A 17,294-nucleotide genomic window follows, 5' to 3' on the forward strand; every position below is an offset into this window, starting at 1 on the left:
ACCTCGCTAAGGACTGTACACAATCTGAAAATCATGTTAGAAAAATCTGTTTCGCGTGATGTACAGTGTTTTTTAAATCGAACACGTCAAACGATCCATGACATAAGCTAGACTGTTAGACTATTACACGATACAGTCAACTGGTTTTCATTGGCAATTTTAAAAGGAATTCTTCTCTGTATAATGCCATATAGTTGTAAAGAGAGCAAGAAAAAAAACCACCGACGAATGAAAAGTCACAGTGTTCCGATTTTTACTGTCCACGCTCGAGTGAGTTTAAACACGTTCCTTGCAGGCTGACTCGTTATTTATGGTAATTATATGAGTGCTTTCGCGTACGACCTTTATGGAGATTAATTATAAGCCTACCAATCATTTTTGCGAAATTTCTCGTAAGAAATTAGATTCCACTGTTTACCTTGTAATTTTTTACACGATTACACGATAAATGTGGCTTCTTTTCGCTTGCATCGATTATTTTAAAGTCATGGAACGTTTGATTATGGAGAATGAACAATTGAACGTGCTATATGACGTAATTTACAAGGAATTTATGGGAGGGAAAATCGTGCTGAAGGTATTGAATGAAGTTTCGATTATTTAAACTTTTATTATTGAGAATGGACAACTGATATGACAAACGATGTACGTTTCAAGAACTTTGTTATTAATTTATTGTAAGAAAAATTACACAAAAGATATTAAATTCTCAGTATTTAAAAATCATGAAATGTTTTATTATTGAGGATGAACATAACTGAAATGATAAACGATGAGTGTTTTAGGAAACTTGTTGTTAACTTATTGCAGAAAAAATTGCACACTAGATATTAAATTCTGATTATTCGAAAATCGTGAAACATTTTCTTATTGAGAACGAACAATTAAAATGAGAAATGATGAAAGTCTTAGGGAATTTATGAAAAAAAGTTATGAACGAAAGAGATAAAATCATATAGACGTGCGAATCGTTTTATTTCTACTTTAAAAAAGCTTCAACACAACCACCACGATGCCGGAACTTTTTTTCAGCTACGAATTCTTTCCATTCTAGTCGAGTCTTAGGATCCAGAGGTCCCCATTTCTCTTCGCAGGGCCTGAATGCTGCTTTCACGGTCTGCAAAGGAAATGTACCAATTATTAACAAAGTTCAGAGGGTTCAACCTTTTTTCTATCTTTCAAGAATCTTTCCGATTTAACCGAAATCGACTTAATCAAATTTTGCTTGATTTCCATTCGATATAATCTAAGAACAACAAATGTTGATAGTATATAGGATGAATGAAAATTTATTTACTTATAACAGACACTTACTTCGATCAATGATGATGATCTTAGTTCCACTAGTTTCTGCAAAATGCAGCCAACAATCGCGACGACTCCTAAAAATAGCAGAAACCAGCCGATTCCTACCAAAAATTCGATTAATTATAAATTAATATAAAGTGTATTATATATATTCAAAAATTATTAAATACCAATTGATAAAGTATAATAATTATATTAATTAATAAAGTATATATTCATTTATTCAAGATGTATCATAATATATGTGTCATATTTTTTGTATATATGTGTATCATAATACATGTATAATAATATCGTATATGTAGAACTTGACGAATGGACAGGAGACACAATAACGATGGAAAAAGTTTAATAGCCACTGTAATGTTTCAATAATCCGCAACTGTTTAACTTCGTAAAAGACGCTAAAAATCGCCACCCTTCGTATTTATACTGTGACCTATACTATAACTGAATACCGAGTTTATTTCATTTTTGTAAAAATATGACACAATATGACGATATGATAAATATTGTTCTTTGAACAGCTAACTGCGTTCGATTTGTATACATGTCGATCCAAAACTTTATTTTGGCGCGGTTAAATAATTATTTTCTAAAAATCTTATTTCAGACTGAATGTGAAAAAAGCAAGAAAGAGAGAACATTTTGCTGACCATAAGCATAATTCGGAAATGGTACGCCGTCGTAAGTGGGTGATTCGTAAGTGATGATCGTGCAGATCAAAATAAAGATCATCAATAGCGGTGCGATCACAGCCCAACAAAGTCTCCAATAAAATGACGGTCTTGAACCGAGCATGAACTCAGCATCATTGAGGAAATTCGACAGACCGTAGATCCAGAATATCGTTACTATTTCCAAAACAGCGACGATGATCGCCACGAATGTGCCACCATAATAATCCACCAGTGTTATAAACCATTGGCCACCCTTGAATCATTAAACTTTCTTTAACATTTAAAACTCTATTACACAAAATTTGTAAAAATTCTCCTTTTTCTCTCCTTCAAAATTAAAAGAAAATACATTGTTTGTCGTAGTAATTATGCTTTCTCTATTCTTCGATTCTTAATTAATAATAATTCAGCTGATTAATAATTAAGCTCCTCTAAGTTCTGGCAAATTTCTTTATCTATTTTTCTGAAGAAACACCCGTATAGTAAATTAAAGACTGTAATAAAGTTTTTGTAGATTCTTTTTAAGCTCAGAACGATAAGAAATCAGGCCAGAGACCTACAACGCTTTACTAAAAGACTAGTATTGCCGGCGGACGGTTGATATTGATATTTTCAAGTATGTAAAATATTCTTACAGGGGTGATATAGACGAGGCTAATAAAGTATCCAAAAATTGAAACGATCAGCACCAGCTTCCAGTTTTTCACGTTCGGAAAATGATCGCAGAGGATGTTAAAAACAGCGCTGCAAAGGGCCACGGCGCTTCCGATGCCAAGAACAAACATCATCACGAAAAACAAGACGGCAAAAAGTTGAGGAACCACCTGGAACTGGGACAGTGCTTCGGGATAGGAGATGAAAGCCAGTCCTGTACCACCGCGGACCACTTTCGATATATCCGTGGTGCCCATTTCGTGAGCTAGATTTCCAAGAATGCCGAAAATCGTGCATCCTGCTATTAGACTGGTGAAGGTGTCCAAAGTCGTCACTATCATCACGTCTCTGTCGAATGAAATAAAATATAGAATTAGAATTTAGGTAAAAATTAGAGTCGTCAAGTTATTTATGTATTGTTATTAGTCAATTTTGCGGATTTTTATGCGTGTATGGTAAATTTAAAAGTACAAAGATATGGAGAATATACGTAATATGGAAAAATGTATAAAATATACAAAATAGAGTACTCTACCCGTTATAACATTTAACGGGTGAATTAAATCTATTTCGGTTCTATTTCTTCAGTTATGAGCTGCGTTCATAAAAATACGAAATTGCATAAACATCTGCAGCCTAACAATCAATATATTAAAGTCAATAAAATAATAATAATATATAATAATAATAATATAATAAATAGTATAATAATAAATAAAATAATCAGTATATAAAAGTTTCTTTCGTTTTGTAAGGAAATAATAAATGCACAACATATTTCGCTCTAGATTATTTTATTGAATTATGTACGATCCATTTTGTTCTATTGAAACAAAAAGAAAATGTACAAAATGTTGTGCTTCTATTATTTCCTTATAAAATGAAAGAAACTTTTAGGCAATCCAATATTATGCACATAAATCAGAATAATTGTTTTGGGAATTTTACCTGCGAATGTTGTGTCCGAAGTTGTTATAAGAAGAATACGTGAGGATTGGACCGAAACAAATTGACAGAGAAAAGAAGCATTGGGTGATGGCAGCGTACCAAACACTTGATTGCCATAGTTTGTTCCAATCCGGAGTAATAAAAAAAAGAATTCCATCGGCTGCGCCTTCCAATGTTACCGCTCTAACTAACAAAGCTATCATAACGAAATAGGGGAAAATGGCAAGAAAATATGCTGCTTTCCCTGTACTTTTCACTCCACGACATAGGATACAGAAAATCGTTGCCCAGGTTACGAAAAGACCCAGACAGAGCTCCCACGAGGGTGTTCCAATTCCATCTTCGATGGAGTCATATTCGTTCAGGACAATTTTTCTGGAAAAACATCAAATCATGTGTTAACGAAGATGTACGTACATATATATACACTATTATTCATTAATTACTAATTCATTTAACTTTCTTGAATTTATCAATTGATTAACTTGGAAATTTATTATTAAACATAATTTCATTATTAACACTTAATTACATATTGAAGGAGGAAGATTGGAAGAAGAAAAATAGAAAGATATAAATTGAGTCTCGTGGAAGACAAATTGGATAACTCCACTTTTCGTTAATTTCTTAATTTCATCGTATATGAGTTTATTTGTCGTAAGAAGATGCCACAAGCATGTAACGGTGAATTCTAAATGTGTGTTTTCGGGGTTGAAGTGTTAGTCGTCACGTCTGGCGGTAAGTTACGTTCAACTTTTCCATGGAAACGTTAAAGTAAATTACACAGAAACGTGGAAGGAAAGATTAAAAGGTTCAAGAAGAATTAAACGGACCAAGGCTCGGATTGGGCATTGGTCAGTAAGCAATGACAAGGATGCGAATGAACTAAAAAATCTCGAGCGAGTTGACTGTATGCGCATTAGATTGATGGTAAAACAGAAGATGAATCAAAAGGATTTGAGCGCCTTGTCGTCTATTTTCGAAAATTAGTAAGTTCTTTTTTTAAATATATTGTAGATATACTTTGTAAATTCCTTTAATACCAACATATTATGTTTTCTTTGATAATAATAACAAATAAATTTCTTATTACTTTCATTCATTATAGTAGTACTGCATATTTGTACAACTTGCAAACTGAAAATACTCGAAACGAAAGAAATTGCTGAATAATTTCTCGAAAACAAATTTTCGAAATTCTTTATTATAAAATTTATTATAAAATTTCTCGAAATCCTTTTACAGCTGTTTTATCATCAACCTGAAACATCGAATACCATCTTATTGTGAGCATTTAGCATCGAACATTAGGCATTGAGCATTGACTATTGGGCATTGGCCCTGGAGTAGCAATTAGACACGGATTAGCTACAGATTAAGAAACTGCCGTCTGAAGCAGACGTTGTTTTTTCGTAAGGAGTAGACAGATACATACTTCTTAACGACAATGAATGGTTTTGACGATTTTACGACAAACAACCTGCTGTTACTTAGCCTTACCTTCATTCGGTAATTCATAAAGTACAGTAAGGCTAAATAACGGCAAGGATTTCAGAACTTGGTAGGAACATCGGCAAGGTGCTTGAGTGAACGTTTGGAAAGTAGATAATAAACCGGCGATTCGAAATCGCCGAGCTACGACGCGTCGATGACATAACTGTTCAAAGGATGTATGAGATAGTCTATCAGTGGCAAACATATTGAGTATTGAGTTTTGAGCGTTGAGTATTTTGCTTCGAGTATTGAGCATTGAGCATTGGACTTCTCATGAAAATGTTTTAATCACGTTAGTGATATAATTAGTAATTAAAATCTGTGATTAAGAATGGTTGACGAACCTAAAATATAGTTCTGCAGAGCTGCGAAGAGTTCTATCATCGTCGTGCAACAAACGTGTACTCCTATTTACATCCTTCGGAACTGTGTCAATGCATTGATCCTTCCATTCTTCCCGGCAAAAAGACCAAGGTAGTTCAGATTGAAAACTAGCCACCAGATAGTAAAGTGTTAAACTCATTAAACCGCCGTAGCAAGTGACAACGGAAAATGCTGCGATTGCCTGGCCGTATCCCAAACCTAAGACAGCATTTATATCAACAATATCCGACTTTTATTCTAAGAATCATTAAGAGATATTTGTCAGTTGTGTAAGAAATCGTTGGAATAATTGTAAGTGAACTCTCACATATTTTTTTGTAACCTTAAATAACTTTTCGTAAAGAAATTTTTAATAATTCCGGTGAAAACTCGGTCAAATTTATAGAAATATGGAAATTAATTATATCGATTACATTAATAGAATGTGCAAGCAGCGATATTCTGATACAGCATAATGCTCGTCAAGGACAGAAATACTTCCTTGTCCAACTTTATGTATTTTCATTAATTACCCTTTTCCTGAAATAAATTAATACAGTTTTGGAATTGTAAAATAAAGATCAGATTGCAAGTAATATTCCCATACAATTTTAGAACGGGATATTTATTTAATCAGTCACTAATTATTGTTACAGTTGCAGATTACTGTATATCTGCATGTTTTTTTGCAGAATCTCTATAAGAAAGAATAGAACTTTTATATATATTCATTGATCTGTAACAAACGAATGAAACAAAAGTAAATAATTAATTAGCTATTAAAAATTATCGTAACAAGTGGCATGACTACTGCGATACATATCTCCGATTTCTTATCAATATTAATATTAATATTAAACTTGTATGCGAAGATTAATTTACATTCCGTGGAAGCTTCTTTAGAACTTGTACTTCATTCTTCATACATAAGAGTTCATGCATAAATTAATTACGTATAACGTGAATTCTGTGAAAATGCATGGCGTCACTCTTATGCAACGACTCCATACGATAATTGTTAACGAATATTTGAACAAACATACCGCTACAAAATTCTGTGTAAGAATTCGTTGCGTTGAGATCTTTATTACACGACTTTATTATACAATTCCAAAAGTGGACGAATTCTTTCCTGACAGAAAAGCAGTTAATGAATATTCAATAAATTAGATGGAGAATTTCCTTATATCTGCCCCTGTTGCACAGTAATGCGCTTCTTGTCTTACACACGGCATAAGTCTGTCCTTGTCGAATAGTAGCGTGCTCCTTAGCTAACACCTGCTTAGATACCACCTTGCACATTCCATTTACCTACATACATATATTCGTGTTGCTTTTACGCAATTCAAACCAACTCCGATAGATGGCAGCACCGAAGTGACCATAGAAAAAGAGGACAGTATTGTGCGACAAGGACAGACATACAGTGGCGGTCACAAGAAAGTTTTAAATTGAGACACTTTGAATTGTGTAGACTGTGTAACTTTTATGCTAACAATTTTTTACCATATTGATAACAGTCATCTATTCTATCGTATACGTTACGGTAGATTCTCGATTATTCAAAGCAATGCGGATTGGATCCACCTTGAATAATCAGAAATTTTGATAATACGGAAAAGTCTATCAATGTTCGTAAACCACATAATAAAATCAGAAAAAACATCTTGATAATGCAACGTTGCAGATGTGTATAGATTTAATTAATTATTTAATCGGTTAAAAGTTTGTTAAGATGCTTACACAATACCAAACTATTTACGCTTTCGTACTCTTCGTGTTAAAATTTCGAAAAGAAAAAAGTTATGATAAAATTCAAAGCACCTCAGATAATACGGAACTTCGGATAATAACCGAGACCCCACTGCATATTTATTTATTGCTCTTATTAAATATAATTCCATTCTGTAAAATTATGGTGTATTTTTACATTTCTTATGGTATAAATTTCTTTTCCGCAACTGTATGTACTCGCGTCAGACAAAGAGAGCGATAATGAGTAATAAGGATAGCAATAATGTTTAGTTCGGTTTTTCACCACTACGTGGCGATAGTGTTTCAATGTTCTATACATAAATCAAACAAATTTTCGTTAGTGAAAAAGATTAATTAAGAGCATTAGTTTGCGAACTTCTGCAATTGTATTTGGATAATTGGACCCTCGACTTTCCTTTTTATATAATTTGAACTTCGATATACATTTATAAGAAGGTATACATTTTTTACGCAAATATTCTGAGACGATACAATGAACTTACGCATTATTTACGTTATATCAAATTGATTCATACATTTTTTCGGATGCAGTACAAGCACAATTTAAGTTTCTATAATTACGTAGAGTTAAACTACACAAATTTTTATACGTATAGTACGTAGACGGAACAAATGTTTATATTATGTAAGTATATATTTCATTTCTCCAATTATATTTGTAAAGATTTGCAAAGTTTAATGAAAATCCTCAGTCTACTCATTAATACATTACCTTTCATAGCCGGTACCATGGCCCAGGTTTTCGCGCATGATTTGCTGGTAAATTGACCGAGGAATCCTTCCAAAAAGTAAAAAGGTTTGCCGACAAAGAATAGCACGATTATATAAGGTATTAGAAATGCACCACCTCCGTTTTCATAGGCAGTGAAAGGAAATCTCCATACATTTCCTAGACCAACGGAAGCAGCGATACAAGCCATTAGAAATTCTAGACCACCTCCCCATTCTGCTCTCTGAGAAAAAGAAGTGATGTGCAAATTGGTTTTACCATCATCCAGTGGCGTAATATTGAGATAAGTAGTTAGCAAGTATATGTTAATCAGAATAATGGTAGAAAGAGACCTCGAATGAAAATCTCAATAATTATAGATAAATACTATTAAAAATATTCTACTTCGCGAAAGGTTCAATGTTTTATATTAGACTGTAAATGTTTATTTATTTGTGAGAATTGAAATTAATACAGGATTTAATTTCAGAGTGAGTCGCTGTAAAAAAGTTTAGATTAGAAAATTTGAAGAGGCAAAAATTTATAAGTTCAGAAATTCTATAGTTAATATAACTTTAATGTGAAAGTTACAAAACTCGAAAATTCCAAACTACAGAAGTTTAAAAATTCCAAAAATCAAAACTTTCTACCGTTCAACAATTCGAAAATTTTGCACCCCAAAAAGTTACAAGATTCGATAGTATCAAAATTCAGAGATTTAAAAATTTCAAGCTACAGAGGAAAAGAATGAGAAAAAAATATATTAACCAAGTCAAGTTAATTTGTTTCACGAACGCAATGTTAAGAAGCAAAATCCCATCGTTTAAATCGATCGGAAAAGTAGTAAAAATTGATCACATACAGAAGGATTGTTTTCCGATGTTACTTGTTGCACGTCAGGTTCTCCTTTCGATTTTTCGCCATTCCCTTTTCCTTCCAAGTAAATATTTTCCATCTGGAATGCCTCATTAGCATAGCCATTTTTCTTCTGAAAATATTCTACTCGTTAATTGAAAATTTCAACTCGTAATCGGACGGATTACTCAAAAATCCTAGTCGCTATAAAATCTCTCACATAAGTTCCATTTTCGATCTTCTCCATCTTCATCGAGTATTCCCAAGAATCTCCAAATTTCTTATCCTACAAATATTCTATTCCACCACTAATAATCTTAAAGGAGGATCACTACTTTCCTAGCAGTTCATAAAAATTATTTACCAATCATCACATGTAACGAAATCACGATATCATTTCAGAAAAAATCGATGAATTCCAAAACATAGAACTTATCACGAATTTTTCAAGAATTCACTTCACTTCACTTCATTATGAAAATAAACATTTCACTGAGATTGGAAAGGATAATAAAATACATAGTAAGTTTAATGGTAAAAGGATAATAAACGATATAAAAATTGAATTTGGACACTGGATTGGGAGAAAGATAATAAAATAGTAAGTTTAGTAATACAAGAATAATAGATGATATAAGAATTAAATTTGAATACTCGTAACTTAATTAGAAGAATACTAAAATAGAATATTAAGAATAGCAAAGATAAATAAATCCTTCTTCCAGATCGACGAAATAAAAAAAGAAGACAGAAAATCGAAAAATTATTAATAAAATGATTAATCAAAACTAAAGTAAACTTAAGTTAAAGAACCTATTTTTTCGAATACAGTTTCTTACTTTTAATGACATTTGTCATAAGGATACTTTTAAATGGGATTGTTGAAGGATACTCGATCAGCTAGCTCGAACAAGACTGATGCAAAAGTGACTCGTGCAAAGTAAAACTGAGTTTTAGCGCGCGAGTAGATTAGATACGTACGATCGTTAGTAGACGCTCTCTTTCGTAGCACGAACTTCATCTTAGTTTTGTCAAGGTGTTTTATGCACGATACCGATGTAGTACGTATCGCACGTTGTTGAGTATATTCACGTTCAAGCCATAAAAATTGTATCATGTACTTCTCGAAACAAAAAATCAATGTTTAAGATTTGTTGAGTTTTCTAGCTTCAAATTCTTTCTCAGTAACTATAACAACTTCTGATTTCTCTGAAAAGTACTTTTTTCTTTTTATAGAATTCTTTGAATGGAAAGAGTAGTAGCTTTTTAAATCTTTATTCTCTCTACTTGAAATACTAATTTTGTGATAAAGTATGTTTGAGTAAACAGTGCTTTATTTTTCCTTATTTTGATAATATTATATTAATATTAATATTAAAAGTTATTAATATTAAAAGAATATTAATGTTTTATATATTTATTTAACTTTTTGTCTCTGTTTGATCAATGTAATGGAACTTTTATAACAAAGAATGAAGTGGTCTTGCGAAACAAGTGTAAGATAAATTAATTAAGAATTTCCTTATTTTTATAGTTCTTGTCAATATTAACAATTTATTATATCTTTTCATTTCTTTTTAGGTACCATTTTCATAATACTGAGTTTATTCTGAAGAAGCAAAGCCTCCATAAATAACACGTCATTTTCACGTTGAAGTAATTTTTAAATAAAAACATTCCCTTTATTTGAAGTTTACTAAATAATGTCACTTTATCGATAAATTTTATTGATCTGATATTGCGGTTCATAATGAATTCAGGACAATAAAATCGGGTAATCCAACAATCATTCCTCGAACGTGTAAGCCTCAAAGCTTCATTCAACGATAAAGAATCGTAATCAGCTTGTTCCTTTATCAGCGTAGATAGATCAGCATAGAATAGGCCAAAAAAACGGTGCAACCATAAAACGCACGCAACACTGTCTGCTCTGTCGGATATTCAAAATTTTTCCTTTAGCTTTTTAATTTATCTCAAATAATTTAATATTGAAAAAAGACAAGAAAGGAAGAAATGAAATCTATTTATGAAAGTGAAAATGATACCTCTAAAAAGTTAAAATAGAGAAGAAAGTAAAAAATAAAAGTTAAGAAGCTATAAAGAAGTTATGGAAGCATAGATTCTTGTTAACAAAAATCTTGAATATGGTGTGCTTCGTGGAAGATGCTAACGAAATATACCTGCCACGTGCTTGTCTGCTCACTCATATGCAATAAACGTGAATTGATAATTTAGATTAGTGGGAATTGCTGAGATATTTTTTGATTACGCGGAAGATTCTCTCGGCGTGTTTGAAATTTCATAACTTTGTCTCATCAATTTCACTTTCAATCATAAATTACAAATTTTAGTTATAAAGTTAAAAATTCTTTCTTCATAAATTATATTTGTCAGATACGAAGTATATATAATACTCACATATTCTTTCTTCCAAATTTTTAGGTGGATCTGTCAAGATAGCTGCAATTCGATATCCGTTTAACGATATATTTTAGAACACCGTCTATACAGAGACGTAAAACGGGACGTCTGACAAACGAGGTTGCTTTATATGCAAAAGTATAAATCAACGATCAATAATAAGATTTCAATATTTTTATTATAAATCTTCTTAAAATAATATATACATAATTCACATCAAATTTTGTTTTCTCTAATATAATTCTTTTATTTCATTTATTTGAAGTCACATGCACCTTTATGGGTTAGGTTTAGTTTATACAATGCTGTTTTAGATTTACTATATATACAAATATCTCTTGAATATTATAATATTTTCTATATCGATTTCTATAACAAACGACAGTGTAATCTTGAATCGCGAAGCTTTTGTCAAATTCTGGGCAGTAGGTAGAGCAATGTGAGATTTTTGTGGCAAAAGATAGTCGGACAAATTTCCACTGTATCCACGAGAAGACGAGGGAACCTACGATCGAATTTATAATGATCAATCAGTGGCAATCGATGATGGACAACCTGAGTGACATTTATTATCTCGTGCGGTTGATAATCCATCAAGTTTCCATATACTTACGAGTAAGATCGCGTGATTAACCTCCTTATTACAAGAACAACGGAACATCCAGATGTCAATCAGTATGATAGAAAAATTACTTAAATTAAGAAAGCTATTTTTCTGTAGTATTTATTAAGAAGAAAATAACGTCGCGCTTGTATGGGACTCTTTTTTATCATATCATGAGTGGAATCCAAAAATCCCAGTTTCAAGGCGCGGAGATCATCATTTTACAACTTATGCGTATATAAAGTTTGTGTATATTGCACAGTTTATTTGGATACCATATTGACTTTTATCGATAAAGTCATCAACAACAAATGATACTAACCTCTCTTGCGCGTCTAATCTTTCGCTGATTTACTTACATCTGACATCAATATGATTCTTAATAATATTGATGAAACCTAACCCAAATCAATATCAATTCATTCTGTTGTTCTCTCATTGATATTGTTGTGTTATAAGTAGTCACAAAGGTTAGTTTTAAGATTCGTTATATCTAGTTCATCTATCTGTCTTTGATTTATATTTTATGTTTTATTTTATATATTCTCGATAAATGTCATTGATGGCTACTTTGCGATGTAGACTATGTAACAGAAATTAAAGTAAATTGTTCTAAAATTATCTGAAAGTCTCATAGGTCAACTTCAACAAAATGACACCAATTGATGGTTATCGATCGAGCTCTTGATGATGTAATAAATCATGTATGTCTCCAAGTAAACACTGCAATATGCATAAACTTTGCATACGCATAATTCTTAAAATAATGAACTCCGTGCTTTAAAACCAGTACATATGTAAATACTTTCCAATCTTATTTGTCAAAAAGTGTGAAGTATATGTTATACAAAAGAAAAATCACAAATTCGGTGTGTGTCCCAAAACAAAATGTTTTAGGATGTGATTCTCTATAAAGTCTTCTGGATGGCAACAAACGACAACTTCGATTCTTCGGATACGAAACTTCGTATCACGTTGAGGAATATTACGACAGATGTCGTAGCTTTTTCGGTCATCTGTGCCGTTCTTTTTCTCCTCGTGGTTCTCGCGTCCAAGTATGAAAAGGATGAAAACCAACTTTTTACACCTGTGGGAATAGAAACGTTAGTTTATGCAATGAATTATTATGGTAATTATCATAGTGATTGATGCAACAGGAAAAGGAAATGGATAATCGCGAAATTGTCATTTTAATTTGAAATGTTTGCTAGTCTAGTGGGAATAGAGTCATTTGATTAATTAAATGGCAGATTAGGGTACAAGGATGCGTAAGAAATAATCCTACTGTTCTGCTTACTTATTCTTCACGTTTCATATTCTGTGAAATATCTTCTTTTCAATTTCTGAAATACTTAATTCATGAAGAGTATGAAATACACAGAAGATAGTAAATACATATATCAAATACTAATTCGAAATATTTAAATACTATTTATATCTCAGTAATATTTATTTAAATGTAATTTTCATTTCGGGTCATAAATCTAAATATAATGATTTTTAATTTTTTTAATTTTTAGAAATTAAATAGGCATTCTTCTTAGCCATCTATATGTATAATCAACTCTACTTAACAAAAAGAGAAACTAATGGAGTTGCTCTATCCTACATAACCTCAATTAAAAGAAAATCAAAAGCTTTCCAGTGTACAAGTATTAATTTTTCCAATTTATTTGTAGAGTCACAGTAGATCATCCACAGGATCCATTCTGCGTTTCAAACACGAATTCCAATACGACAAACTGTTCCCACGCTTGCGGCGATTCGATATTACCGCGCAGACGAATTTCAAAGAGAAATTTCTCCGAGGAAGACATAATCAGGGTTCGTTCCTGTAGCGAGAAAAGAACCACAAGGATTCCAAAGAAATCGATTTTCGGCCTAACCATGAGCCAACCACAAAATTGTCAAAGTACCCAAACCACTCGTGAAATATTCCATAAAAACAACCAAAAATGGTTGATTAGACGGACAAGAAGCGGCCATATTTATGGAAAATATCCTGTATAGCGAGAATTATGATAATTTTTGAAATTTTGATTCATTTACCTCAAGAATGCACAGAAAACTTGAACAACGTGAAAAAAAATCAAATGAATTGAATTATTCATAAAAATTTGCATCCAAACGTTGAAACCAAATGCACAACTAATCATAAAGATAGTGAACATCGATGTTACTATTATGTGCCTCGACTGTTGAACATTCCAGACAATTAACGATGGTTTAAGATTATCAGAAGAGCGCAGGTAATGAATCATTTCTCAAGAATCAATTTTCGACGTGAGCTTCGAAACAAATGATTAAGCATGAATACCTCTATGTTTATTAATACCCATCGCAGATCACTGTTTGCCATTTTTATTTCTCTCTCGCTCTTCTTTCTGTTTCTTTCTTCTTTTTTTTTTTAATTTATTTAAGCAGCGTTAATTGATTTATCTCACGAGACAATTTTCATTTTTTCAGAGATATATCATTTTACAAAAATTTTTGAAATTTTATTTTTAAGATGTTAATATTGTCTAAGTGTACAAGTTTGTAAAACGTATTTTATTCTGAGGAAACTTCAGTAATTGGTTTTTGTAAGAATGAATTGTTATTTACATGAATTTTATACATTGCTTCGTATAAAATTTTATTTACATTCTTGAGATTTTATTTCTTTCATCGTTTAATTTGTTACTATTGTATAACGTGACGTTTGTATATGCAGTGTTTGTTTTACGAATAAATATCGTTTGATTTTTCATGTCTGTTCGATTGATTTCGTCAAAGATGAAATATTAATTTTTATTGGATGCGTTATCGATGAAGAAATACAGTTGTATCTGATAAAAAGCGTCAAGTGTCACTAAGCTTTTTATATTACCGGTTATAAAAATTACATACTAATGTGATGTCGCAGGATTAAACTGATTTCGTTTCTAGGAAATATTGATCGCGCATCCGTTTCGATAATCTGTCGATTATTTTTATTTCTGTCTAACATATTGTACTGATATAGAAGAACATAAGCCGCATATTGTTATTATAGATGATTAATTATATAAACAAACAAATCTCGCTTGCGCGCAAAATACGAATATTCATAAGAATATGTTTGATGAGAATAATCAAGCCTGCGCTCATCGATCCACGACGAAACCATGGAAACAGCCAAGGCACAGAAATCAAAACAATCTTCGTTTGAAACACCGATTCCTACCAACGATTTCACATAATTGTTTCCTCGGGAAATCGTTCTGAATTTTTCAAGGAAACGGATATTCATTTTCGAACAATGGATATCAAAGATAGCAGCGACGAAGAAGAGATACATGATATATCAGCGTTCACGAAATTCGACGAGAGTATCGAGGTACGAAACGCTGAGGAGATACAAAGTCCAGTGAATCGTAGACCTACCAGTTCGAGGAGACCCAGACAACATCCGATGAACGAAAGCCGAAGTGATATAGGAATAAATTCACCTCGCGAAAAATTCAATTTTCGAAGGTAATTCAATCAAGGATTAATTGGTACGATTCTTTAATAATTACATTAATAGTATTATAGATGTTAATTCTCTACTATAATCGTAATTTTGTTGTTTTGATCGTAAGATTACAAATGAAATGAAAATTATATTTTCTTTAAAACACTTGCAATAAAATATTTACAGATACTCGGATCATGATAACAGCTTTGGGAAATCCATGGGAATCCATAGTGATCCATCAGACAGTGAAGAAAGCGATGATGATGATATTCAAGGAACGAGCAACGCTCAGCCCATTGAAATTTATAACCCTAAGGATTTTGAGGATTTAGAAGTGTCTACTGAGATGAAGGAATTATTTCAAAACATAATGAGGTATCGTCGATCACGCCTTCTTAATTCGTCGATCTTTTATTATCTCTTAGAGATTCTCCTATCTACTGCAAAATACCTTGTATACCATTCAGTTCTTTTATAGTAATAGTAAATAACGTAATGATAATTGTGTTATTTATTTTTCATCAGGTATACTCCGCAAAAGATCGAATTAAATTACAAACTCATACCATTCATCCCCGATTACATCCCAGCAGTGGGTGACATAGACGCTTTCATCAAAATCCCGCGACCAGACGGCGTAGAAGACAAAATCGGCTTAACAGTTTTGGATGAGCCTTGCACCAATCAATCTGATCCAGCTGTCCTTCATCTTCAACTTCGTAATCATTTACGAAGCGGAGGAGGAGCGAGACAAACGGTGGTTAAAAGAATCGAAGATGCAGAAAAAAATGGAAAGTCAATCGAAAAGTGGATCGAGGATATAAATCAGCTTCACAGAAGCAAACATGCTCCCGCAGTTAACTTAACGAAACCGATGCCAGACATCGACTCGTTGCTTCAACAATGGCCACCGGAAGTTGAGGACAAACTTAACGAAGTAGAATTGAATTTCACGCAATTGGACTGTCAACTACCAGAACTTATCGATCTTATATGCAATCTTTTGGATATACCATCGGAAGAGGGCATGAGATTGGAGGCATTACATATGCTCTTTACGCTTTATTTGGAAGTTCGAAATGTCAGAGCGCAGAAATATTAATTGTAAGGAAGGTTTAAATGTACTGTGATGAAGATATAAATAGGGAAATTTTAAACTAAATTTAATTTGATTTAGTTCGTAATTATTACCTGAGATAAGAATTTGATAGCTATTTTGTATCTAGAATAGCTCAAAGTACGAGAAATGTATTTTAAACTTGTATATATGTATATGATAGAAAACAAATAGGAATAACATTTTTCCCTATTTATATACTGTTATCTATAATGGAGATTTGATTATCAATTTTATTTTATGAAGAATAATAATTTCTATCAATTGTAAAGGATTATACATAATTAACAATAATAACGAACGTAAGAGTTTACTTTCATATAATCTGAATACCATGTTTCCACTCAATGGAAAGAATTTACATCCGATTTACGCAACTACCATTTTAGATAATATAATCAGAGACCACTGATTTACAATTAATTACATATAAAAGGAAAAGTATTTCGATTATGACAACATCATTTACACAACATATTAAACAATGTCAAGTACATAATACATTATGATCAAAGAGAAATGTTTGACAAGTGAAAGGAAAATAAGAATTTATCTCAATTTTCCTTGTTGCTCAATCTAAAACCGGAAATTTTATAATATCATATATCTTTTCCTTATTACTACTTTCCTTACATTTACTATATAATCACACTTTTTATCTTACAGAGTGCATTCTTTTCTATTCCAACTTCCAATAATTTTAACACATACTATGAAATTTCAAATATTTTGACTTTCCTCGTAAGAAGCGCTTGTGCATTTTCTTATCCAAATAACAAACTTCCGGTTTCACGAAATAATAAATCGAGGGTTTCCCAATTATTTTACAATTTTTACATTCCTACAAATTTCTTTCTTAAAGAATTTAATCTTTTCAAACCAAGTTT

General features: G+C 31.9%; 3 protein-coding genes and 2 long non-coding RNA genes across 8 annotated transcripts; 3 read left to right on the forward strand and 2 right to left on the reverse strand.

Annotated features, from left to right (window-relative positions):
- Window positions 1-956: 956 nt before the first annotated feature.
- LOC132913493 (sodium-dependent nutrient amino acid transporter 1-like) lies at window positions 957-9,787 on the reverse strand. 2 transcript variants are annotated; one of them, XM_060971892.1, is made up of 9 exons: window positions 9,627-9,787; window positions 8,795-8,920; window positions 7,936-8,176; window positions 5,429-5,666; window positions 3,591-3,965; window positions 2,624-2,990; window positions 1,965-2,241; window positions 1,315-1,409; window positions 957-1,117 (listed from the first exon to the last, which is right to left on the reverse strand). In XM_060971892.1, exons 1-9 carry the CDS (start codon window positions 9,636-9,638, stop codon window positions 980-982), a joined length of 1,869 nt encoding a protein of 622 aa, XP_060827875.1. In that variant the 5' UTR covers window positions 9,639-9,787; the 3' UTR covers window positions 957-979. The 2 variants fall into 2 exon arrangements, with proteins under 2 accessions (XP_060827875.1, XP_060827874.1); XM_060971891.1 differs by lacking the exon at window positions 9,627-9,787 and adding an exon at window positions 9,008-9,120.
- On the forward strand, window positions 2,235-2,987 carry LOC132913502 (uncharacterized). The gene is made up of 2 exons (XR_009659394.1): window positions 2,235-2,470; window positions 2,520-2,987. It is a non-coding gene; the product is annotated as an uncharacterized LOC132913502 (long non-coding RNA).
- Window positions 7,280-14,558, forward strand: LOC132913497 (uncharacterized). Of its 2 annotated transcripts, XR_009659386.1 has the most exons (5): window positions 7,280-7,848; window positions 7,945-8,019; window positions 8,085-9,388; window positions 12,710-12,941; window positions 13,492-13,616. XR_009659386.1 is itself a non-coding variant. In XM_060971898.1 (3 exons), exons 1-3 carry the CDS (start codon window positions 11,731-11,733, stop codon window positions 13,820-13,822), a joined length of 630 nt encoding a protein of 209 aa, XP_060827881.1. In that variant the 5' UTR covers window positions 11,692-11,730; the 3' UTR covers window positions 13,823-14,558. The 2 variants fall into 2 exon arrangements, 1 of the variants encoding a protein (XP_060827881.1); XM_060971898.1 differs by lacking the exons at window positions 7,280-7,848; window positions 7,945-8,019; window positions 8,085-9,388 and adding an exon at window positions 11,692-11,823 and having other exon boundaries at window positions 12,710-12,915; window positions 13,492-14,558.
- LOC132913501 (uncharacterized) lies at window positions 11,361-15,942 on the reverse strand. The gene is made up of 3 exons (XR_009659393.1): window positions 15,857-15,942; window positions 11,822-12,899; window positions 11,361-11,713 (listed from the first exon to the last, which is right to left on the reverse strand). It is a non-coding gene; the product is annotated as an uncharacterized LOC132913501 (long non-coding RNA).
- LOC132913496 (intraflagellar transport protein 46 homolog) lies at window positions 13,942-16,720 on the forward strand. 2 transcript variants are annotated; one of them, XM_060971897.1, is made up of 4 exons: window positions 13,942-14,061; window positions 15,069-15,307; window positions 15,474-15,665; window positions 15,816-16,720. In XM_060971897.1, the coding sequence occupies exons 2-4, from the start codon at window positions 15,093-15,095 to the stop codon at window positions 16,390-16,392; spliced, it is 984 nt and encodes a 327-aa protein (XP_060827880.1). In that variant the 5' UTR covers window positions 13,942-14,061; window positions 15,069-15,092; the 3' UTR covers window positions 16,393-16,720. The 2 variants fall into 2 exon arrangements, with proteins under 2 accessions (XP_060827880.1, XP_060827879.1); XM_060971896.1 differs by having other exon boundaries at window positions 13,976-14,061; window positions 14,741-15,307.
- The last annotated feature ends 574 nt before the right edge of the window (window positions 16,721-17,294 follow it).

Source organism: Bombus pascuorum, chromosome 13, assembly GCF_905332965.1.
Source record: "Bombus pascuorum chromosome 13, iyBomPasc1.1, whole genome shotgun sequence".
In the NCBI taxonomy this organism is placed as follows: Eukaryota; Metazoa; Arthropoda; class Insecta; order Hymenoptera; family Apidae; genus Bombus; species Bombus pascuorum.